This window comes from Apodemus sylvaticus, chromosome 9 (assembly GCF_947179515.1).
Source record: "Apodemus sylvaticus chromosome 9, mApoSyl1.1, whole genome shotgun sequence".
Taxonomy (NCBI): domain Eukaryota; kingdom Metazoa; phylum Chordata; class Mammalia; order Rodentia; family Muridae; genus Apodemus; species Apodemus sylvaticus.
In genome coordinates this window covers 26,429,859-26,455,525 of record NC_067480.1, presented here as the reverse complement: position 1 = coordinate 26,455,525, position 25,667 = coordinate 26,429,859, and the positions used below count along the sequence as shown (strand labels likewise).

At 48.7% G+C, this 25,667-nt stretch overlaps 1 protein-coding gene across 2 annotated transcripts in view; it reads right to left on the bottom strand.

The window, feature by feature from the left end:
* Ngef (neuronal guanine nucleotide exchange factor) overlaps window positions 1-25,667 on the bottom strand; it is a 65,049-nt gene that overhangs the window by 3,753 nt on the left and 35,629 nt on the right. For both annotated transcript variants that reach the window (XM_052192304.1, XM_052192303.1), the window contains 8 exons: window positions 22,178-22,476; window positions 8,635-8,795; window positions 6,830-6,982; window positions 5,211-5,340; window positions 3,814-3,888; window positions 1,973-2,062; window positions 696-859; window positions 157-312 (listed from right to left, as the gene is read on the bottom strand). In XM_052192304.1, coding sequence (XP_052048264.1) covers window positions 157-312; window positions 696-859; window positions 1,973-2,062; window positions 3,814-3,888; window positions 5,211-5,340; window positions 6,830-6,982; window positions 8,635-8,795; window positions 22,178-22,476 — 1,228 coding nt within the window. The remainder of the gene's footprint in view (window positions 1-156; window positions 313-695; window positions 860-1,972; window positions 2,063-3,813; window positions 3,889-5,210; window positions 5,341-6,829; window positions 6,983-8,634; window positions 8,796-22,177; window positions 22,477-25,667) is intronic.

The window sequence follows — 25,667 nt, the reverse complement described above, 5'->3', positions numbered from 1 at the left end:
CACACACCCCCAACATGAAGAGCCTTCAAGAGCCTCTACCAGAGTCCCCACCGGAAGAGGCCAGCCTCCTGCAGATGCGTGTTGAGCCCTGTTTTACCTATGGCAAAGATTAGCCTACGAGGGGTGCTGGGTGTGGCTCAGGGCACTGGCACTCACTGGGAGGATGCCTTCAGCATATAGGTGGCCTCCCGGTCATTCGCATTTTCCAGCAGCCGCAGGATGAAGACATTCGCCAGCGTCTGGCCCTGGTCCTCCAGCTCCTCCACTCGCAGCAGGCCCCTTGGGGCTGAATCAAACACCTGGTACTTGTCTCTGGGGAACAGGGGGGGCAGGGGCACTTGTTGGTCTCAGGAGAACCTTTTGGCTGGTGGGAAGAGCCAGCACAGGGCCCTGGCCCTTCATTACGCACCCTGGGAAATCCCAGCACGCCTGTCCCCTGGCCCTTAGAAGGGCTCCTGTCCTGGGTTGTGGCACAGCAGTGGCCACTCTACTGAGCTCAGTGTCAGCTTTCCACATTTGCAGGAGGGAAACTGAGGCTCATTCAGAGAGGCTGCATCGTGGCCCATAGCTGGGCAAGAGCAGAGCAGACCTTTGGAAACCTGACCCTAAAGCTGGCTACACCGCCGCCTCACTGTCTCCCACCATGGTCACACTCAGGCCGGGCCCTCTCCAGGGCCCGTCAGTGCCAGGCTCACCCAGGGATCTGCCGGCAGATCACCAGCAGGTCATTGAAGAGGAAGAGGTAAATTTCTCTGAAGAGCTTCTTGGTCCGCAGGGTGCGGGAGGTCTTGGGGCCGGACATCTGCTGCAGTTCCCCCTGCTTCAGCAGCCACCGGGAGTGTGAGATGATGGGCACCGACTGGGGGGGGGAGGGGAGGGGCATCAGGCGGCGGCACCCTGGCACCCTGGCACCCTCCCAGGGGATGGGGTCCTACACATGCCACACCTGGAGTAAAGCTGTGAGACAGCATGCAAGGACTGTGTGAGGCCGTCATACTCCCTGCCACTGGCCCTGCAGCGGAATAGCAGCAGGGGTAAAATTTTACATGAATATATGTGTCCTTTGTGTGTGTGTATGTGGTGCATGTGTGCACATGTGCTTCTGTTCATGTGCACTGTGTGTCTCTGTGTGTTGTGCTGTCTACGTACCTACACTTGGGCTTCTGTTCTCATGCCTGTGCTTTGGCATTTCCATGTGTGTTGGTGTCTGTGTGAATGCGCATATGCATGTGTGCATGCGTGTATATGCACACGCATGTGTGTGTGCATGTGTATATGTGTGTGTGCATGTGCATGTACATGTGTATATGTGTGTGCATGCATGCATGTGTGTATGTGTGTGTACATGTGTGTAGGTGTGTGCTTGTGTGTATGTGTGTGCATGTGTCTGTGTGCATATGTGCATGTGTGGGTGTATATGTATAGCCCTAAGAGGTTGAGTTTACAGAAGAAAGGAAGTAATGGTGCCCCACAGTATAAGAAGGTCAGGACTTCAGGTGCAAGGTGTTTTCAGGCTTGCTGGGCACACTTCAGTCAGTCCAGCAGGTGCAACCCCAGGAGATAGCAGACGATCCCTCCCATCCTCCAGATGAACTTCCAAACTCTGACCTCTGGGACCCTTTTAGTTTTGCTCATGCTAGACCAGTGCTCTCCTCATGAGCTACATGAACCGCCCTCCAGGGTCCTCAGTAGGTACCACGTGCCAGTATCCGAGTCACCAGAAATCCAGAAAAGTGAGTAGCTTGCAAGTCCCTCAGCACCAAGAGTCCCTTGACCAGTCCCTAGCCCTGCTCCTTGACGGCTCAGGATCACCCAGGTAACAGTGCCACATTCACACAGGCAGGCAGACGTGGGCCCACGACTCCCAGAAGGTAAATCAGGGCAGAGTGCCTGATGACTGGCTTCCAGCACTGGGGAGGGTGCACAGGGGTGCAGGCTGGACCTCCTACACCCCTGGGTGAGGCAGACTCACCTTGATCTTGAACTCCATCTTCTTCTGGATACTGATCATCTGTTCCGTGCGACTCATCTTCCGGACACCCTCATTGCACGCCTTTACCACCTGGCACGGGGATGACTTGTCAGGCCAGCCCACCAGGATGTCCCCAGCCACCACTGAGACCAGTATGCTCATCAGATGACACTGACTGTCTAGCCTCGGGTTGGCAGGAACTCCTTCTCTACCACACTCTGGAACTAAGTGAGGATGCCCTGTGTGGTCTGGGGGGGAGGGTCTCAACCTGTGGATCGAGACCCCTCTGGGAATGGAACAACTTATCACAGGGGTTGCATCTGCTGCAGGTCTGCATTACAACTCATAACAGTAACAAAATTACAGTTATGAAGTAACAATGGTTATACTTTTATGGTTGGGGGATTACCACAACATGAGGAACTATACTGCAGCATTAGGAAGGCTGAGAGCCGCGGGTGTAGAGGGTGGTTTATCCCCTTGTCCTTGACTAGAAAGCCAACCTCCCAGACCAAGAGGAAGGGACCTTTCTTCTTAGCTTAACTAGGAAAGGAAAGGCTCCTCCAGATTGACTGCACACCCACTAGGGGTGCACTGGCTCCCCACTTTCCTGGAAGGTAGTCAGGAACCAACAAGCCATTAATGCTACATTTCCCCAGACCCCTGGCCTACATGTCCAGGATCAGAGCCTTAAATGGCCACAGGGTCTAGGACAGAGGCTGGCCTGATACAGGTGTTTCGTCAGGTTAATAAGTGCAGGGCAGAAAGAAGCACACGAGGATGTTCCTTGCAGGGTAGCTTACAATGAGAAAATCTGTCACTAGCCTTAGTTGTTCATTAAGTAACACTGTCTGAAACACAATATATCCATGTACCCCAGGGCTCTGAATCACATACTCAACTAAAGAGCAAAGGCTGTGCTTTAGACACAATCTCTGATTGTAAACAGTATAGTGGTAAACTCTCTCTCTCTCTCTCTCTCTCTCTCTGTGTGTGTGTGTGTGTGTGTGTGTGTGTGTGTGTGACATCTTTGCAATGTCACTTTGCAATTTTCATTTTGCTTAGGCTAGTTTTTTAAATTTTCTTGTATTTGATCATTGATTACTTTTATGAATGAGGAAAATAAACCTCTTTTTTTAAAAAAAGGTAAGCAAGAGAAACAGAGTATCTCTTTCATCAACAGGAGAGGAGAGAAAAAAAGCAGAGAAGAGCTTAAAATAGGAAATACGCCAGGCCCTTGTCCCACCTCTGAGACTGCTCTCTGGGGCAGGTAGGCCCAGGGCAGGTCAAAGGTCACCAGACCCATCCAGGATGCTGCTACCCAGAAGAGCCTAGAAAAAAAAGTCATATGGCTCATTGGTGGGGGCCAAGGGCCCAAACCAGCACTTGATGGGCACACAAGGCTAGAGAAAGCTGCTGATGCCTACAGACAGCCCATCTCTGCCATAGGGAGTCAGCCAGGAGGACCAGGAGTTGGCGACACCCTGGCAGGGCTCTGGGTCAGGGTGAACACCAATATAAGCTGGACCCTGGAGGATGGGGTGGGAACAATGGGCTGCAACAGATGTTGGGATTGTAACAGAGTTCTATGTTGGCAAAGAGTGCCAGGCAAGTACCCCCATATGCAACCTGGGCACACGAACGGGGGCAGGGCATTGCAGGGAGGCTCTGACAAAGTCACATTAGGTATGAATTCCCCCATTCCCCTTCACAGTGATTCTTCTGGATTGCAAAAGTAAATCTCAGAATAAATAAATGGAGTCACAGTAGCAGAGGAGGTCAGTAGGTAGAGTGATCTAGAGGGAACCAGCTCCCGGGACACACGGGTGAAAACAACTCACCATCTCTAGCTCCTTGTGGGCATCTGAGGCGGTGCCTTCACGCTCAGACCTCTCCTCCACTCTCTTCAGGATGTTCTGAAGGCAAGATGAAGCTGAGTTACCCCACTCTTCCCCCTCCCTGGCAGTGGTGCAGCTTTAAAGATGCAGCACATAAGCCTCCACTGAACGGACAGAGGGCATGGGGCCCTCCTGTAGATACTCTATTCCAATGCAGTCACCGGCTCACGAGCAAAGCACAGAGGCAGTGCAAAGCAGCCAGGGACCCTGGTCACTCAGGCAGGGCTAGCTCTGTCCCCAGGAGAGGCATAGTGTTTACACGGGGAACCAGACCCTCCCTTCCTCCCGGGGTAGCTACTGGAGACTGAGTCATCATGGTCCTGGGGGGCTTTGCTGACTGACTGCTCTTTTTCCTATAAATTGTCTTTTCTTCCGATCCTTCTGTTTTCTTCAGTTCACAGTTAACTCTGCTTCTCAGGCTGAGTATAATAACCCTGTCTACTTTTGTAGTGACTGGTTTTATGTGTCAATTTGACACAAGCTGGAGTTATCACAGAGAAAGGAGCCTCCCTTGAAGAAATGCCTCTATGAGATTCAGCTGTAAGGCATTTTCTCAATTAGTGATGGGGGGGGGGACGACGGCCCATTGTGGGTGGTGCCATCCCTGGGCTGGTAGTCCTGGGTTCTATAAGAAAGCAAGGCAGGGGAAGCAAGCCAGTAAGCAGCACCCTCCATGGCTTCTGCATCTCCAGGTTCCTACCCTGTGTGAGTTCCAGTCCTGACTTCCTTTGGTGATGAACAGCAAGCCTTGTGGAAATGTAAGGTGAATAAACCCTTTCCTCCCTAGCTTGCTTCTTGGTTGTGATGTTTGTGCAGGAATAGAAACCCTGACTAAGACAACTTTCCTCTATGCCTGCTCTCACCCTCTGTAACAGCCACAGTGAACCCTGATAAATGTCAGCCACATCAGGTGAGGATGGAAGCTGAGACCTCAGGGCTGGCCCTGCTCCTATGAATCTTGTTTCCCCAGGACCTTTGAACATCCAGGTTTCTCTACATAGAGTGTTCTTTCTTCCAGATGTTGATGCAGCTGGCTCCTCTAACCTGAGCCTCACTTAAATCTTGTCTTTCTTGACCCCTCTGATTGGCAGTAGCCAGGTAGGCACCCTTGACTGGGTTAACTTATTTCTAATATTCACAGCTATGCCGGCTTTTCTGGTTATGTCTGCCAATCGTTTCTTCTGGAATATAGCTGAGCCCTCATTGCTTGCAGCACAATAGGGCCCTAATTGGCCCTTATGTAACAAGTGGATGCCCTGAAATACTAGTGGAGAGGTAGAAGCAGCAAAGACTTGGACAGGGGAGGCCTGCAGAGCCCAGGGCACGGTCAGGGGTCACACCTGGACCAGCAGCTTGAGTCTCGTGATCCTCTGGAAAGGCAAGATGAGGAAGGAGGAGAAAGGCAGGCCCTTGCACTTGGGGTCCAGCTCCAGCTGTGCGATCAGTTCCCGGAAAGCCGCCTTCTCCTGTCTGAAGATCCAGACACAGGAGACTGTTTCTGAGCTCAGGCCCTGGAGGTGTGAATAGAAGATGCTTCCCCCACCCTCTCCTCCCTCCCCCTCCTCATTTTTTTTTTAAAAAATGGAAAATAAACTGTTCATGTAAACGTCAAGTAACAATAGTGGCTTCATATGCCATGAAGACTTGGCAAAGCATGATTTGTGTGGGAGGGGTAAGAATCCCATTGTAGCCCAGGTTATGAATCAGACACACAATTAGATGACTTCACCCGGCAGGAAGCTAGGCAAGGTAAGCCCACGGACGATGCAGCCTGCAGCAGGCTCGAGGCGCCTGCCAGGAGAGCCTGGGCTATTTTTGACAGGCAGGCTTGGCCACGTGGCCCAGTGCTGCTGAAGGCCAGGAAGACACCTGCCAGAGACTTACTGCAGGGTAGCAGCAGACATCGGGGCCACCCATACTGTACCTGCTGCTAGTGGGAGCAGATCCCCCATCTGCACCCACAGGGCAAAGTTACGTGGTGACCAGCTACCCTGGGGATTCTTGGGAACTGCAAGGCACAGACACCTATTCTACTCGCTGCTTAATCAGGGAAACAGCACCTGATTCCTGCCATCTTCCAAATAGTCACTGGAAAGCACCCAAATGAATGCTTGGATACTCCAAGTTTAAAATGCCCACTTCAACCATGTGGCTGGACAGAAAAGCCATCAAATCCAGATGCTATCTGGACAGTGGGCATGGGGCACACTGAAACCTTTCTGGCTCTACAACAGAGCCTAGAAGCCATGGGGAACTGACTCTGTCATAAATGCCTAGAAATCCTCCCTCTGTGCCAGCTGCAGGATCTTCTTAGTGACTGTCCCAGAACTGCCACCTTTGAGCCACAGGTTCTCCACACAGAGGCTGCTGCCACGTGCCAGGCAACTTGCGCAGACCTGTCTGTCCTAATGAGGCCCCCAACCTTGCCTTTGTTTTCAGGGCATCCCAGAGACCCGTGTATCTGTACTGTGTCTGGGGCCACAAACCTGGTCTTGCTCCTCTACTCTAGGTTCTCATACTGGAGAGACTTTCATTTGGTTTTGTTTCATTTGCATGGGTACCAAAAGGGAAGCCCCTCCCTGTGGTCCAGAGCAAGGTCATGAGATGGGAGATTGGCTCCTCGTTCCCATGGAACACATGGCCAGTCACAGCTCCTTTCTCCCCACCGTCGGCTTTCTTATTACTTCACACCCATCTTTCCAATGTTCTAGACCTTGGATCATTCCTGTAGCTACACAGTCTTTCCTACAGGGATTTCCTGGCTGCTCTGGACACAGGTCTGGGGTCACTGGATGACTCCCCTGGAGCACAGGTGGGCTACGGATTATCTAGTGACACAGATGCTCAGGGAACACGCTAGAGTTCAATGCTCTCACCCACCTGGCTAAACTGTGTGACTTAGTGTGGCCCTGGGGAACGCCCAGGCCAGGATGGCTGAGCCCGGGCCAGGTATACTCACAGGAGCTGCTTGTATGTCCTTTCCTGGTAGGTCTGATTACTAACGTAGGTGATATAGACGGAGAAGTGATCAGCTGCATAACGGTACACAATGTCGCACACATCCGAGATAACAATGTTCTCCTCCATGCGGTGTTCCAGCTCCAGCAAAAACCTGCAAGAGGCAGAGGCTGGGCTGAAGGCACCTGAAGGTGCCTGGAGATCACTGCGCCGGGCCGGACAGACCAGTGCTCCCTCTCGTGGTGGGTGGACTCTGCACACTAGTGGTACATCAGAACACATCACAGAGCGGCTGTGGCTTTAGGTGGATAACACCACCAGAGTATGCAGGGAGGGAGAGGGCATGAGGCTCACCTTTATCTCTTACATGTGTACTGATGAGTTTGTAGGCCTAACAGAATGGTGATCGAGCTGTGTCTCACAATGGTCCCCTGGGTACTAGGAGAGGCGGGGATTGGATGAACCTAGACTGGCCCCCAGCCCACCACTCATTAAGCCACTCATCAATGCATGAGGCGTGTAACATGGGGATCTCTACTTCTGTGTTGTGGGATTTTTCAAATAAAAACCGGAGTTGGTGTGTAAAAACAAGCTCAGAGGTCTCAGGGGTTGCTCTGGCATCCATGAGCCATCGACCCTGGAAGTTAGTGGATAGGGGACAGGACGGCTGCCAGCAGAGGCGGAGACTCCAAAGAAAAGGCAGGTGTCTGTGCAAAGGGGGTGCCTGGAGGGCCCATGCACAGACAGCAATAGCAACGGGCTTCCACATGTGACAGAGTGACCCTCACTGCACGGAGGGATGACTCGGCCATGCCTCGCCTAATCTGAACATGGGACGGGAGCCTAGTGCTTTCTAGGTTGCTGGGAAATGCTCAGTGAACCCTTCATCCTAATTTCTCTCCTCCTCCTCCCCCTGCTCCCCCTCCTCCTCTTCTTCCTCCTCCTCCTCCTCCTCCTCCTCTTCCTCCTACACAGGAGCTCACTTCCTCCTTTACCCAAGTCCAATTTAAGGATCACAGATCCTGCATCCTTTCCTGGACTGCTGGATGCCTCATAGGAGAAGAGAAGGAAGTTGCAATCTGGGCTGCACTGGCCCTGGCCTGCAGGGAGCTTAGGCTGGGGTATTTCTGGGTGAGCAGTCGTTCCCAGACGACCTTGGACATTGTCATAAGACCCATATAGATTTGCATAAGAGTCAACTCAACATCACTCTAAACAGCTAGGAGAGTCCTCCAACTCACAGCACCATAAAGATACACAGGTCCCAGAGGTTACTGGGATGAGACCAGGGGCAATAACTGGCCAACCTGCTGGAGAAGACAGTGGGCCTTTTGGTTCACATCTCTGTGTATGCATATTGTGTGTGTGTGTGTGTATAGGTCGTAGGTCAGAGGTCAAATGTCATCTTCAGGTGTCATTCCTCAGAAGCCATCCCCATGGTTTCTTTTGAGACAATCTTTCATTCGTCTAGAGATCACCAATTAGGCTAGACTGTCCAGCTCGCCAGCCAGCACCAAGGTTTCTCCTATCTCCCATCCCTAGCCCTGGAAAGACAAGTGTGTCCCACCGCCTCTAGCTTTCATGTGGGTTCTGGGATCAAACTCAGATCCTCATGCTTGCAAGACAAGCATTCTTCCCACTGCACCATCTCCTCAGTGCCTAGATTAACAACATTATCCACCCTATTTCTTTATGTAAAAATCCAGAACATTCAAAGGTATAGCCGCCCAACCAGTGAGCATGGGCCCTGGCTTAGCCACACCCTGGCAGGGAGAAGACGGAAGAAGGCGGCCCTCCAGTGCTCACCGCTCACTGACAGCCATGACATCCAGGACATTGGAGAAGAGGATGTGGGCCTCGGACGGGTGCAGAATCTTCTTCAGCCGCTCGTTCTCCATGAAGTGTGACACCAGGAGGTTCAGGCTCTTATAGTAGGAGGCCTCGGAGGTGACCAGCTCAAACATGGCCTGCAGACACACAGAGGAGACCTTGTGACTGCTAAGAAGAGCTGAGGATGTCCTTAGAGGCAGACGTCCTGGCGGCAGCTGTGTGGCAGACGCCAAGTCCCCCTGGTGCAAAGGAGAAAGCCCTTCATTCTTGGCAAGCACACTGTCACACCTGCCACCTGAACGCCGGAGGACAAGCTAGGGATCCACCTATAGAAGAAGAAACAGCATGAGAGGCAGGCCTTATGACAGGTGGTGACAAAGATGACCCTGGCCTGAGTTTATTGGTGTAGAGATGGGCAGGGCACTCACTAGGGGGCAGGACTCTGCCTGACCCCCACTTTACAGGAAATAGACCACGATTCCCATCAGGAAGGGTAGAGTTTTGGGTGAGTTTTACTCATTTTTTAGCTTTTGAATTATCAGAAAAAAATCCTCAGTAAGCCTCTGTTATTTCTTTTAACATCTGATTTTATAATGTAATTTTTAAAAAAGCAATTTTCATTAAAAAAAAAAAAAAACGGAAAAAGAAGCACAAAGTTTTACTCCAGCCTTCAGGAGTTACCTTTCTCCTGTATCAACATCAACTTGCCAAAGACATGAACTCAAAACTTGGCTAGCTCGCCTCTAGTGCTTGCCAACAACCTACCCCCAAAACCAGCGGGAGCCACGCCCACTGTCTGTCCCTGCATGCTCCACTGTCCTTTGACCCAGGGCTGGTTTAGACTCCTGAAGGGACAGTGTGGTAAGCTGAACTATTGACCCCTCCAAAAGCCTGCTCACTCCATGGTCTCCAGGACCAGCAACTGTGCCCTTGAGTGAAATTGGGCCTTGGTAGCTGTGCATGAATTGAAAGTCTTGACGTGAGACTATAGACCGTTCAGGATTCACGGTGGGTCCTATCCCTAGTTCCAGGTATTAAGTTTTGCTTCTGTTGCTATGATAAAATATCAAGTCTAAGAAAGGTTTATTCCACTCACACTTCCAGGCCACAGCTGACATTTCGAGGAAGTCAAGACAGGAGGTTGAAGCCGCTAGTCACACCCACAGTTAAGAGCAGAGAGTGAACCCCATCCCCTCATTCATCTTGTTTTCTCCTCTTACGCAGTCCGGGACTCACTCAAGCTCAGAAATGGTACTCGTAGCTTTTAGCCTGGGTCTTCCTATGTCCTATGTCAATAGGCAATAGAACAATTCCCCACAGACATACCAACAGGCCAACCTGATTTAGACAGTCCAAATGATTCTAGATTGTGTCAGTTGACAAAATTAATTAAATGGCCATAGACATCTCCATAAAGGAAAGTAGAGGAGACACAAGTATGCAGAGGACGGAGGTGGGGACCAGGGTGGCACCTGGAGTAGCAAGAGACTGGAGGACAAAGGAATGATCCTTCCTTGGCACTCAGGAGGGAGGGCAGCCTGCTAACATCCTCATTTCAAGCTTATGGTCCACACTTTGGGAGTGTGCATTGGGGGGGGGGGTAAATTTCTATCATTCTATGCACATTCTTTGGACATCGTCATGAGACCCATACAGATTTGCAGAACATTCAACTCAACATCACTCTAAACAGGTAGGAGAGTCTTCCAACTCACAGTACCATAAAGATACACAGGTCCCAGAGGCTACTGGGAAGAGACCAGGGGCACCAACTGGTCAACCTGCTGGAGAAGACAGTGGGCCGTTTGGTTCACATCTATGTGCATGCACACTTGTATTTGTGCACTACACTGTGATAGCAGTCCTCAGAAACAAGTACACCAGACTGAGGGCAGACAACAGCAGTGAGCAGGGGTCTGGCAGTGGATGTTCCAGCTCCAGGAATTATGGAGGGAGGGGGTGTGGAAGAGGGAAGTCTGGTGTTTGTTCCCAGAACATACCGGCCTGGGTGAGGGTGGTGGAGGTGGGCAACAGTCTTTCCACACCATTTCATTCAGTCCTCAGGGTCCTCCAGAAGGGATGTGTAAATGATCCTGTTTCATCAAAGTCACATGAGCAACGCTCTGGAAGTCATGGGACTTTGATTTGAGAACCCGGCTGTTAGGACTCCTGCCAGGTTGGATCACAGTAAAACAGGATTAACTGGATGGTTCCAGTCACTTCCTCCCTGTGAAGCCCTGCCAGCCAATGAGCCTGGTAAGGCCTTTTGAGACACAGAATGCATTTTTAAGTTGGAGCTGCATTGAAGCAACTATAAGAAAGTTCACAGAGGCATCATAGCCACCCCAGGTGCTTGGTCTACACTTGACTTGAGACAGTACCAATCAGGGAAGATGCCATGAACTGTGGTCCTGGGACCCAATGATGACTGAGAGTTCATCTTTGGTTTGTATAGCTGCCTGTGTCCATCACAGACAAGAAGGCCACCCTGGACATAAAGTTTTCTGGAAGCTTCTCTACTACAAATGTTATTAACTCACCTTCCAGCTACTAAGTTTAATTTCTCCAAAGAATGCCAAGATAACCAGGCAGCCAAGCTCAGAGCACATGTGACTAGGCCAACTGACTACAGACAGCTCTCTCACAGACTGAGAGATCCACGCCCCCCCCCCCCCCCCCCCACACACACACACACAGCAACACGAGAGGATTGCCTATCAGATGGCGTGGCTCTGAAGAGTAACCTACCACTATACTTGCAAGTACCCACCTCACCCTGCTGGCGACAGCTTTGTCCCAATGACTATGAGGGCCAGGGTTTGGGGACAGCTGGGACTGGCTATGCTGTGGTTGACAGCAGCAGGTTTTGTCCTGAATCATACAGCTGATGCCTGCTGGGCCCATTCACTAACCTCCCACCCCCTTTATCCATTTATAGGTGGTTAGTCATCTATGAATTTTCCTTGGCCAGGATGTTTGTCTTTATTTAGCTCGCCACATCCGCGGAGCTGTCTTTTCCTTATCAATATTGCTTTGACTCAGTCACGTGAGCTTTTACATGCATGGCTCTACAGGGATCGGGGGATGTAGCTCAGTCGTGGAGTTTTTGCCTGCCGTGTGGAAGGCTCCCAGTTTGATCCTGGTAGAAACAAAACTTTAAAAGAAAGAAGAAAGGAGAGAGCCAGGCCCTCAGTGCTCCCCTCTTAGGCATCCATTCAGCCATCTGTACCACACACTCCTTGGACACCTGCTACAACTGGTGGAGCACCAAGCCCTGTAGGTGATCATGTGATCACAGCACCACGGATATCATTATGCAGCTATACCTCAGAGGAACCAGCTGACTGACATCTCTCAGGCAACTTCAGGTAGTGAGGTGTGTCAGTATGTGTGTTTCAGAGTGTGCAGATGTGGTTTGGATAGGAGATATCCACCCGCCCTGGGCTCACATGTTGGAAGCTTGGTCCTCAACTGCTGTTTTCCGAGATGGTGGAAACTTGGCTAGAGGAAGCCGGTCCCCGGGGGTGCTCACTCCTTGTCCTAGCCTCTTCCTGTCTCTCCCTACTTTCTGTCTGGCACGAGGTAAGCTGCTTTGCTTCAAGACACTTTCTGCCGTGGGATTCAGCCTGACCTCTAGCCCACAGCAATGAAGCTGGATGACAATGGGCCAGAGCCTCTGAGACTGTGAGCCAATATTCTCCTCTTCCTTCTTTGGGACAGGGTCTCTCTATGTAGCCCTGGCAACCCCGGGCTGCATAGTAGATTGCAGAGTAGCTTGCTATTAAGTAGACCAGGTGGGCCTTGAACTTACAAACATCTGACTACCTCTGCCTCTCAAGTGCTGGGATTAAAGATGTATGCCATCTTTACTTCTCAACTATCTCATCAAATCGATGAAAAGGTGACTCGGGTGTGTGTGTGTGCATGTGTGTGTGTATGTGTGTGTGCACATGCTCGAGAGCACATTCACATGAATGTGTGAGGATGTGTGTATGAATGAATAGCCAAGAATGAGTATGAATGTATAATTGTGGAAATGAGTATAGGTATGAATGTTTGTGGGTATGTATAGTGTGTATGTGTGTGTGTATGGGAAGAAAGAAAGAAAGAAAGAAAGAGAGAAAGAAAGAGAAAGAAAGAAAGAAAGAAAGAAAGAAAGGAAAGAAAGAAAGAAAGAAAGGAAGAAAGAAAGAAGGAAAAACTGACTGACAGACGTTTCAGCACTGTTGCTGCATTTTATGAATTAGCCAGGCCGGGTGCCATCATAGCTCCCCTCCCGGTAGCTGCTTTGTAAGCCCTGCCGCAGGATGGTATCCTCGGAGAACACCCAATTAGACTGACCCAAATTTTATGAATCACAGCGTGGTCCCTCAATGGTGCTCTCAGATCTCAACTCTCCCATTTCTTAGCTGCCAAGAACCATGAGAATCACAGGATGCCCTGCCTGGATTTTTTGTGTAGTTAAGAGCTGGTTAATACTTGCTCTTTCCTGGACAGCCAGTCCAGGCGGTTCTGCCATTGGTGAGGACTGAGACGTGTCTGCTTGCTGTGAGCAGCTAGGGTGCCCACAGACATTGGTCTTGGGTGGTCAGAACCCCAGCCCCAGGGATAACGGCTCAATCTTAATAAGAATGGCAGCTGTGCTCCGTGGGTGGCTGTGAGAGGCAAGGGTCACGCACAAGCAGTCTGGGGGCCCAGCCTGCCACAGAGCATCAGACAGACAACCTGGGCATGACTGTCCGTCTGGGAACTGCTTTACCTAAGGGTAGAAAGGCAATCTGGCCTCTAGCCATAAAGGCAAGATATATCTGACTCAGGAGGTGAAATTGGGGCTAAGAGGCAAAGGATGACAGGGTTGATTGAAATGGGATGATCTACCCTAATGTGGGTTCGAGTCCTGGTCTGAATAAAAGGGAGAAGACGATCTGAACCCCAGCATCCACCTTGCTTTGCTTCCTGACTGTGGACACACTGTGAGTACAGACTGCTACCACGCTCCCCTGGCATCTCGCCTTCCCCAACATAGGAATATGTTTATATTCCTATAATAATATATATTTTCACACTGATCCAAATTAAACTTTAGTTTGTTTTTGAGACAGGTCTCTCTACACAGCCTGCTCTAAGGTACAAGAAGAGAAGCAGAACCAATGGAATACAAGACTTATTTCCATGCCTGAGCAGACGCAGGTCTGTGGCTGGCCTCAGGTCCCGCCCATCTCCTTCCTCAGAAGTCGAGGCTCGTCCGTTCTTGTCTAGGCATGCTGGGCCTTGCTGCCAATCCCACGGCCAGCCTTCAAGGTCACTCCACGTGTGTGTGTGTGTGTGTGTGTGTGTGTGTGTGTGTGTGTGTGTCTGTGTGTGTGTGTCTCTGCTTGCCTGGAGATGCCCAAAGCACCACACCCTGCTCACCTTCCTCGTTCTATCTGGCCTGCCCCTTCGTATCAGAGAAGCCCCTTTGCAGAGACCAGGTCCTGAACGGACACTCAGGCCTCCACAGCCAGAGCAGCAGCCATCCAGGCACCTCTGGCTTCTTCATTCCTATCCAGGCCAGGTGGCAGGTGTGCACTGTCAGGCCGGCTGAGGTCCCGCTGGGTGGAGAGCCTCACCCTCCTCTCCACATCCCCCCTCCGGACATCCCTCCTCCCTGATCTGTAGCCTCCTTCCATTCCTTCTCACCACCTTCTGGAAAAGCCCCCTGCTCTCCCTTCTGGAAAAGCACCCGACACATTTTTTTCCTTTTCTTTTGAAGTTCAAGATCAGTTTTGAGTTTAAAAGCAAAACCCTAGGGCGGTAAATTTAAGTCTCTGGAAGGTACTGGGAGAAGAAACATGGAGGAGAAAAAGGAGGGGAAGGCCATGTCATTTCAGTGACATCATCACGAGGCTCGCCACACTGTAGACAAGAAGTCATATGGCGGGGAGGGGGCTTTGACGAATGAGAGAGCCCACAGCACCAGAAGAAGCAAACTGAGGCTCTGGCCAGCATCAGACAGACAGACAGGACAGACAGACCCAGCTGACCCTCATAGCAGCTCGGAGCCACTGCCTCCCGGACACTTTTTATACACACCTTCTTCCCAGTCTTTCAATTTGAATCAGTTTTGTTTGTTTGTTTGTTTGTTTTGTTTTTCCAAACTGCCCTGCTCTTAAACAGTGACTCAAAACCCAAGGATTCCAGAGCAAGCTAGCAAAGGAAATTCAATGGAGAAATCCCCCCAGCGTAGCACTTGCTTCCTACTGGCCTCTGCTTGAAGTGAAGAAAGTATACAATTTTGTTTTGAATCCTGATTCTTCTAGAACCAGCTCAGACTCAGGCTTACCCGAGGTTGTCATGGGGATGAAGGGACCATGGACATCTCCACTTATGTAGCTAAGGAACCAGGGATGCTCTGGCCATAGGCTCGCTTGGCGAGACCCATAGGTTCTATCTCAGCAATACAGACTGAAAAAGAGGTCAGAAGGGGCTGGAGAGAGGGCTTAGCGTTTATAAGTACTTATTGTGAAATCAAGGACCTGAGCTGGAATCCCAGTTCCCAGGTAAAAACTTTAAAACCAGATCTTTGCCACTGATTCCAATAATAAAATGTGAATATCTCAGGGTACATTGTCAGTGGGGAAGGACACATTAAGATCTTTAAAATCTGTAAAGCCAGGCCCTAAACAGTCAGGGCAGGGCACATGGAAGTGGTATGTCTGTGAGAGAGCATATGAGTTATGTGTAGTGTGTGAGTGTGTATGTGAGTTGTTTGTATAGTGTGTGAGTGTGAGTATATGTGTGTGTGAGTTGTGTGTATGAGTGTATAGTGTGTGACTGTGTGTGTATGTGTCTGTGAGTATATGGAAGCTGTGTTGAGTGTGTAGTGTGTATATACATGTATGTCTGTGAAAAAGTGTGAGTGTGAGTCGTGTGTGAGTATATGAGTGAATGTATGTGTGTGTGTGTGTGTGTGTGTGTGTGTGTGAGTGACTTGGTGTGTGTTGTATTATGTCCTGCTGAATATAGCCAGTGAATACCCACGTGGCCTCATTGATTTTTTTCCATGTATCAAATCTGATCCATGGGAAATTGCAAAAAAAAAAAAAAAAAAAAAAAAAGAAAGAAAAGAAAGAAAAGAAAGAAAAAGAAATGTTTTCTTTTTTTTAAATTACATTTTGCTAGTTTGTGTATGGGTCTGTGTACGCTGCACGTGTGTGAAGCAGTCAGAGGATGGCATTCTGAAGTGGGTTCTCTCCTTCTACCATGTGGATCAGGGGATGGAACTCAACTTGGTAGCAAGCCCCTTTACCTGCTGAGCCCTCTCGGCAGTCCATCTACTAAAAATGTGATATTACACTCTGGAAAACATTCTATGTTGTGAATATTTACCTTCTTAAATCTTTGAAAACCTGTTTTTAACTCCCTTTCTCTCCCTCCCTCTCTCCTTCCCTCCCTTTCTTTTGCAGAGTTGAGGGTAGGACCCATGGCCTTTGTGCAGACATGCAAATGATCTACCACTGGACAGCACCCTGGCTGTTGAAAACAACACCTTTTTAAAAGTCTGTAGCTCTGATTATTTTAGAAAGTTCTGGATTGATATAGACAGGGAACTATGCAAATATATTTTTTCTTGGGGCTAGGTACAAATATCGCCATGTCCTTTTGTCGGACAGTGCCCACCTCCCACAGTAGGTTTTAGTGTACGTATATGCGGGAGCTGGGGATGTAGCTTAGTTGACAGAGGGCTTGGCTGGCTTGCATGAAGTCTTGGGTTTAACCCCAGCACTCTGTGACCCGGCTGTGGTGGTACAAGCCTGTAACCCTAGCATTTAAGAAGTGGAGCCCAGTGGGGTGGAGAGTTGGCTCAGTGCACTAAGAGCACTGACTGCTCCTCCAGAGGTCCTGAGTTCAATTCCCAGCAACCACATGGTGGCTCACAACTAACTGTTATGGGATCCTATGCCCTCTTCTGGTGTGTCTGAAGACAGTGACAGTGTACTCATATAAATATTAATAAATAAATAATAAACAAACATTAAAGAAGTGGGGACAGAAGGAAAAGAAATTCAAGGTCACCCTCTGTCATTTGGAAGCACAGAAGACAGCATCTTGGTGCAGTCTGGCTTGGATTCTTTGATTTTTAGTGAATTTGACTTTACTTCTTTCATTTACTTAGTGGGCATTCATAGTGTTTTTTAAAATTGTGTGTAGTGTGTGTGTGTGTGTGTGTGTGTGTGCATTTGTGTCTCTGTGTGTGCACATGTGTGCAGGTACCTACAGAAGTCAGAGGCACTAGATGCCCCTGGAGCAGAGTCGCAAGCAGTTGTGATCCATCTGATCTGGGTCCTCTGCAAGGGGCAGACACGCTCCTAACCACTGAGCCACCTCTGCGGCCTCTTGTTCTTCTACATGAACAGCTTTGGGCATGTTTTTCCCCCTCTGAATGTCTCAACATCATTTTATGAAACCATGTATGAAACCAACACAGCCGTCTTTGTGTTTGTTCATCTTAAATCCATCCTTTTGATTAAGACAGGGTCTCTCAATGGCCTGAAACTAGGCTAGCTTGTCAGAGAGCATGCAGGGATCCACCTGTCTCTGCCTCCCATCTCACCATTGCTGGTATCTGGGTCAGACCACCATGCCTGGCCTTTGACATTGCTTCTGGGTATCCGAACTCAGGTTCTCACAACCGAGGGACAAGTACGCTGCCCAGGGACCTCCGCCCCAGCCCTCTATCCTTCAGTATTAGAGCACAGAACATTGGGGGTAGGCCCCAAGTGCAGCTCAGGCACCAGGAGCCACAGGACTGCTAATATAGCATCCACCCTCACCACGGTCACTGAAAGAGACTGAAGTTGTACAACTTATTTTTCCACCCCAAGGTGAGGAACATCGGAAACAAGATTTAAAGTTTGGGGTTTTTTTTGTTTGTTTGTTTTGTTTTTTATATTGGTTCTGTTTTTGAGACCGGTGTTACTATATAGCCCGAGCTAGTCCAGACTATATACCCACGGCTGACCTTGAACTGGAGATACTTCAGCCCCCTAAATGCTGACATTACAGACTTACAGATATGTGCAGCACACGTGGCTCAATGTGAAGTTTTTATGGTATTTACATTTAATTTTTTTGTTTCACTATAATAGAAATGTAGCGAGATATCACAGACTGTGTAAGTTTAATACTTTCTTTTTAATGTGAAAACTTATTTTATATATATATATAAATATGGGTAATATATATATAAAATATATATGGGTATTTTAAATATATATTATAAATATATATATGGGTATTTTGTTTGCATGTATATCTGTGCTCTACATGCATGCCTGATACCCTTGGGGGCCAGAGGCTGGTATTAGATCCCCTGGAATCGGGGTTACTGATGGTTGTGCATTGCCATATAGGGTGCCAGGAATTGAACCCAGGTCCTCTGGACTGGGAAGCTCGTGCTCTTAACTGTTGAGCCCTTTTTTAAAAATGGTCACTGGAAAATAAATACTAGTTCTCTTTAGAGCAATGTGGTTCTACAGAAATAGGCGTCTCAGTTTGGGTAGATGAGTCAGCGGGTAAAGGTGCTTGCTGCATAGGCTGGGTAACTTTTGTTTGCTCCCTGGACGCCATATTGAGGAGGAAGGAGAAAACCAATTCCACAAAGTTGTCCTTTGACCTCAATCTACACTCAGTTTCACACACACATGTACACACACACACACACACACACATTGAGTGTGCACATACACACAATAATATATATGTGTGTGTGTGTGTATTAATTTGAAACTATGTAAAACAATGAAAGTTATATGGGTCTCCAACAATCCTCCTGCCTCAGTCTTTGAGTGCTAGGATTACAACCACAAGCCACCACACCAAAGATTTTTAATGAGGCGGCTTCTATCCTCTTTCATTGCACAAGATCTTGGAGTCTGGTGAGTGTTTTACACAGACTACCCTATGATCCCTCTTCAGGCTCCCGTGTCCCCACTCTGTCTCTCTCCACAGAATAGCACAGTGTTCAGCAAAGCACTGGACCTTAGGGCCCCATTCATCATGGCTCTACCTGCCGAGACGCCAAGCAGAAGACTAGAAAGAAACCTGTGAACAGGCTGGGAGGATTTCTAAGAAAAATCAACACCCAGGCAGGTGGATGCCAGCACAGGTGTGAGTATCATTGTCATGTCCCCTTGCCTATACTGTGGGGAAAATATTACAAATGTCAGAAGAAAGAATACTCAGAATATAAAAACTACTGCTCAGTCAAAAGCATCAATATAGAAGCTTAACAGGAAAAGAGACAATGAGGTTGTGTTATATGTTACATATACCTCAGTGGATGAAATGTTTGTCTAGCATGTGTCCTGGGTTCCATCCCTAACACCAGCTAATCCTGGCATGCCTGAAAGGAGGGTGGGGCTGGAGAGATGGCTCAGCAGTTAAGAGCGCATACAGTTCTTGCAGAGGGCCTGGGTTTGGTTCCCAGCACAGGAACGGCAGCTCGTAACCACCCATAACTACAGTTCTACGGGATCTGATGGGCACCAGGCATGCATGATGTGCACAACACACACACAAGCAACATACATATAATGTAAGTATTTAAAAATAAATAGAATACAATTACTATTTTTAAAAAGCCCATGGTCATTCTCCACTAACTAGTGAGTTTGAAGCCAGCCTTGGTTATATGAGACCCTATCTTGAAGAGGAAGAGGAAGAAGAAAAGGAGAAGGAGGACGAGGAGAAGGAAAAAGAGAAAGATGAAAACAAAGGCAAAAATGATACCCAAACAACAAGTACTGTTTACTGTTGGATCAAAGAGCACAGGAGGGTTTGGTGCTGGAAGCAGAGATGTGTGTGATCGCAATCTCTCTCACAGTTGGCAGCAGAGTGAAATTACAGTATTTTTACCCCAACCCTTGGGACCAGAAGAGTTTCTGACTTCAGATTTTCATTTTTGGGTTTGGGAATATTTGCATGTAAATGATGAGCAGTGTTGGAAGTGAGACTTGGTTTAACTGTGGAACTCACTTATGTTTATACGAATTTTATGCATACAGCTTAAAAAGTAATTTAAATTTAATTAATTTGTGTGCATCTGCTGTGCAAGTGTGTGTGTGTGTGTGTGTGTGTGTGTGTGCATGCTCACACAGAGGACAGAGGATGTGTTGATCCCACAGAGCTGGAGTTGCAAGCTCTTTTGAGCTGAGCTGATTGTTATGGGTGCTGGGAACTAAACCCCATTTCTTCAGGAGAGCAGAGTGTGCTCTTAACTGCTGAGCCATGTCTCTAGCCCCCTAAAAGTAACTTTACATAAAACACTTTCAACAGTTTTACATGTGAAAGAGTTTGCTGGTGTAGAATTGACCATGTCACATCATGTCTGTGCTCAAACATGTCTAATTTGGGAGCATTTTAGATTCAGGGTTTTCAGGCTGGGGGGCTGCTCAGCCCGCACTGTCTTTTGAATGCCCTGTGTTGGAATTTGATATGAGACATACTTTCACTGATTCGAGGTGTCCTTGGTCTTGCAAGAGTACAAGGATATACTAAAGACATGCCTGAGTTATCTGGAGCCCACCTTGCCCCACCCCACCCCTGCACTGTGTCCACAGAGCCCCCTGGATAGCCAGGGCGCAATGCTGGCCCCTACGGTCTCTTGCCCTCCTCTGTCCTTGTTTAAGCCGCTTGTTAACTGCAATGCAGTCATGTCCTTTAAATGCCTTTAAAAGGCAAGCGGATGGGGTGCTGAGGGAATGGGTCATTTTGAGACAGGGTTTCCATGTGCGGTCGGAAGTCTGCCTTCCAGCCGGGAAGGGATCACTTTGCTCTCATGCCCAGCGGAGTAGGGGCTGTTTTCATAAAACTTCAGCTGAAAGCTTCGAGGGGCCTGGTGAAGGCGTTTGTATTGTCTGCTTTTGAAAAAAAATAATAAGAGTGTCTTAGTGAGCTACTTATGGAATTTAAAAACACTTAGAAATAAATGGTACCTTAACCCACCTAAAGGGCCTTTGACAATATTTTCTATGTCTGATAACATGGCAGCTTGGTTTTCTAACCTACTAGAGAGTCCCCCATTGCTCATTCACCTTTATAACTGAGTGCCTATGAGCTCAGTCACCAGATTTCTCTATCATCATCATCATCATCATCATCATCATCATCATCATCATCATCATCATCATCATCATCATTTTCTTCTTGCTTCTTTTTTCGGTTTTAGTTTTTAAGGCAGGCTGTCTTGTAGCCCAGGCTGGCCTCTAACTGCCTATGCAGGTGAGGATGACTCTGAACTCAGACTCTTCCTGCCTCTGGCCACCGTGTACTGGGATGACAGGCATGTGCCCTATGCCCAGTCCTGCTTCTTTGCCGTTTGTGACCTTCCTGCGTGGTTGAGTAAAGACAGACTCCTCTGTGCTTAGCTCCATTTATGCTGGAAAGGGCTTTAACTGTGTTTCAAAGCTTTAAAGATATGAACTGACTTCTAAGTTTCATTTGACAGCAACCACCACCCAGAAAGAGTCTTGATGCGCTCCCATGCTAAGGGGCTTGTCGATATTTAAATATGTTTCTTCTTGACTCTGCCAGACAGCATGCACAGGTGAACCCTAGGTGGTCTCCTCCTTGGTAGTGGAGCCCGTATTGAACTGGATGACACAGACAGGAGCTAGACTCTGTCCCCGTCCTTAGTCCTTCTGTCATTGTGACATGATTTCATCTACGAAGTTCATGCATGAACAAGTTACCAAAAAATTATTTTTTCCTCTTTCTGTCTGCCCATTGACCGTGCTTTCTACCAGTGACCTTCCTCTCCTCTCTACCACACATCCTGGAGAATCACAAGATCAAGAACCTCACTCAGCAGAAGCAGATGCTTGCTTGCAGGCTAGAGAGAGGGCTCAGCAGTTAAAACACGGACTGTTCTTTCAGAGGTCTTGAGTTCAAGTCCCAGCAACCACATCCGTAATGGGATCTGATGTTGTCTTATAGTGTGTCTGAAGAGTGTACTCCCATTCATTAAAAACAAACAAACAAACAACATTTGCTACATATTTCTGTTACTGACAATTTCCAGCTGATTATTTTCTCCTGCTCACAACCAACCATTGTACCTCCCACTGCCTCTGCCTCTACCTCCTTGACCTCAGAGAGAGTGGCCTGGACCTTCACACAAAGGAGCTCTTGGATGCTCGGCCATCCAGAATCCACATGGCCCTCTAATGTGGGAACAACCACAACTGACTGTCACTTACACAATACTGGAGTTATTTCACAGTCACAAGTTCTATGCTTCGATGTCACCAAAACAGAAAAATGGTCACCCCCTCTAATGAAACATCTAACACTCCTCGAGGGGCATTGAGTCAGCTCAGAACGTTCCTGGGTGGTTTGTGAACTGTGAGATGTTTCTTTCCCTATCTGTGTTAGAGAGACAGGTTCGGTTCAGCCCTGAACTGCTCAGGCGAGCCAGGACTTCAGTCCCTTAGTGGGTCCCTCAGATTCCCTGCACCCCCAGCCTGGGAACCTGCATTACCTCCTGCAGCTTGATCTCCTCAGGCTGGAGGATGTCCAGGACACCGCTGCTCTGGATCTCAGGAAGGTCTTGCCAGAGGTTGAACCTGGAGTGGGGGTTGCTGAGTAGGCAGATCTGAGGCAGAGCTCTCCTCTCAGGGGGGCTGGCCAGCTCTTCCTCCTCCTCTTCCTCCTCCTCCTCTGCAGTGTCTTCCCCAGCCTGGGACCCATCCGAGTTGCCTTGTATTTCTGCATCCTGTTGCCTCCGCGTTTCGATTTCTTGGAGAGTTGATTTGTCTCTATACTCTTGATACAGGAGTCCTGGAATCAAAGCATTGCCACAAAGACAAGGGCAGGATGTCAGATGGAGGTCCGTCCAAAGCCCCTCCCCCCACACACATACAAAGAAAGCCAGCGTGCCCCAGGCCACACCAGCAGGTTCCATCTCTGCAAAAGAGACCACCCATAGCCTCCATTTCTGGAGGAGATTAGCACATATAAGCTTCTTTTGACAAGTAAAGAAATCTCTGTGTAGGTTTAAAATTGCATTCCCACACACACACTAGAAAAAAAAAAAACCAAGAATACAGATCTTGATGTGTTAATAGGCATGCCTGCAAAATTGATGAGAATATCCCAATTATGTTTTAATATCCCGTGAGGGTCCTCCCCCACTTTTAAATGATTCAGTATTAAAACTTAAGCCTGTGCATCCCTTAATGGGGAGTGGCTGTGAGTTTTCATGTTGAATCAGTGTCTCACCAACGAGCCCAAAGGAAACTGTTGCCTCTGACACTCACACTTGAAGGCGCCATTCCTGACCAATCACACTTCAACACAAATGTGACCCAAATCTCTGAGGGAGACTAGGGGTGCTGAAGAATCAGTGTAAAGACAGCACCTCACAGGAAAGAAGAGAAATAAACATTTGGGATGTTCTGACTACAGAGCAGAGGGAGAGTCTATCCCCACGGGCTGGCAGGGACAAGGGCATGTGACACTGCCCACAGAGAGGCTGGACGAAGGGGGATAACTCCAGAGCTCTGCCCTGGGGACCTGTGCAGACCCCAGATAGGCATGCTGATATGTCTGCATGCCTGGTAGGAAGAATAGGGCCATGGCACTTTCCAAGACTTTAAGGGCATCAATTAAGTGGGGGCAGGGCAGAGCCAAGGCCCTAACTCATGGTGTGGTTACACGGTAGAAGATGAACCCTGGCAGCTGGCTGGCGCTGGATCACAAACAATATTCAAGCAACCAGCTAGGAAAGTGGTCTGACAGCACCATTGGCAGAAGCAAGGACCAGAAGACTGGGGTGACAGAGAGATGTAAGTTTTCTTGGGGTGACAGGGACCCCATTAGGCAGCCAGACACACTGGCATGAAGCTTTACCCAGACATAAGGTTAAGTGGGATCCTTGCAAAGTCCTCGCTGTGGAAGCAGTGTGGATGTGAGGCACAGTTCCTTTCTGTGAAGTACGCAAACAGCAGAAAAGGGGAAAAGAGAAACAGATCACCGTGGAAATCCTGACAGCGGCCAGAGAAATTGCAGTCGCTGGTGGGAGTCGCGTAAATCCATCCCGCTGATTAAATTATTTGCTTCCGGCACTCAGTGACTCCATGACTCTACATTATGAAGCCTTTACAGCAAGGATGGATAGCCCTGACTTGGGGGGAGGGGGGGGACTCAGAGTCTGTGTTTTTAATTGTTCTCCTAGTTGCAGAATGCAGCATTTAGTTCATTGTCCAAAGAGGTGCTAATGAGCATTAGAGTCCAAGCCAAACTCCACTCAAAGCTGACGCTCTCCAAGGAGGGTCCAATGTCGACATAGAAACCAGTTCAACATGCACACATGCATGTCTGTGCATGTTAGAGTGCACATGTGTGTGCATGTGCATGCATGTGTGCTTGCATGTGGAGGGCATGTGTCTCTCTTCAGGTACTGGACACCTTAGGTCCTTCTCATTTTTTTTTTTTGAGATAGAATTTCATATTGGCCTGAAGCTCACTAGTTTAGGCTAGCTGGCCAGTGAACCCCAGGGGTACTCATGTACCCTTGTACTAGGATTACAGACATGTGCCGGCATGCCTAGTGGGCTCTAGGGGTTAACCCAAGCCCTCAGACTTGTGTGGCCAGCATTTTGCTGCCTCCTCAGCCCTCCAAGCTAATTCTCATCCAGTGGTGCTGACGAGGTTTGCTGGAGCTTCCTCACGGTGACTTAGCAGAGTGGGTACTTAGTCGTGGTTGAACACCTTTTAAAAATCACCATTTCCATGCTTCCCGGAAGTGTCTAATTTAGCATGTTTTAAAGGCTCAAAAAACACATCTTATGCCACAGCCAGCAAACTGCGGGCAAATACTACCCCAGACTTCCCGGTGGCACATGTGCTGGTAGGAGACAAAAATACCAGCACTGTGGGTAGCGGTGTTGAAAATGGTATTTCTGAAAGTGCTGCACAGTGGACACCGCCTCTTCCCTGTCCCTTCCCACCCCTGCCTTCCACTGGGGAGGAGAGGGCTGGGCTGGACATTGTGTGTGCAGGGAAGCAGGCGGAGACTGATGGAGGCTCTCACCAGTGGTGATGGGTTTGGGTTCCGAGCCTGCCTTTGATACCACTGACAGACCGAGGGCTGAATGCTGACGCTTCCCCTCCAATTCCTATGAGGGGATCTAAAGCCCATGTGGTAGCATTAGGAGGAAAGGCTGTTGGGGAATTGGGTTTCTTGGATGGGATTTATTGTTCCGCATGCCATGTGGGACTCTTTCGTGATCCATGAGGCAGAGAGAGCAGCTCAGTAGACACAGTTCTACCTCTACCGGGGAATGGGATTATTGGCTGGCAGCAAAACATCTAACTGTTTATACATTACCAGTGTTAAGCCTTGGGTGTAGCGTTTTTTCCCCTAAAGGCGCATGTGCTCTTTGGCTTGGTCTCCATGGTAGCAATGGTGGAGGGTGGCCTCAGGGAAGGTAATAATGGACACAGACCTCACCTCCTAAACGGTTCATCAGAGCTTTAGATCAAGAGAGATTGTTCTGAAATCAACTGTCTGGCCCAGGACCTCTCTAACCTCCTTCTGATGGTCTTGCCCTGATACCATTTCCTGTGTGTGGCATGGCCCTCACCAGGGCTAACAGAAACTAATGACCTGCTCTTACACCTAAAAATGTGAGCTAAATAACTTCAGTTCTGTATAAAGTTCCTAGCCTCAGTTATTTTGTCACAGCAATACAAAATATACCGAGATTTCCAACACAAGGTAATAGAACAATATGCTAGCCAAGGAGGCAGAAATGGGGGATATCTTCTAAGGGTCTCTTAAAATAAAAAGGAATCTGTGGTTGTTTGAATAATAATAATACCCCCCACCCATGTATTTGAATGCTTGATTACCAGTTGGTTGGCTGTTAGAAAGGATTAGGAGGTGTGGCCTTTATTGGAGAAAGTGTGTCACTGGGGCTGGGTTTGGCCCATGCCAGGCTCAGTATCTCTCCCTGCCTGCCTGTGGG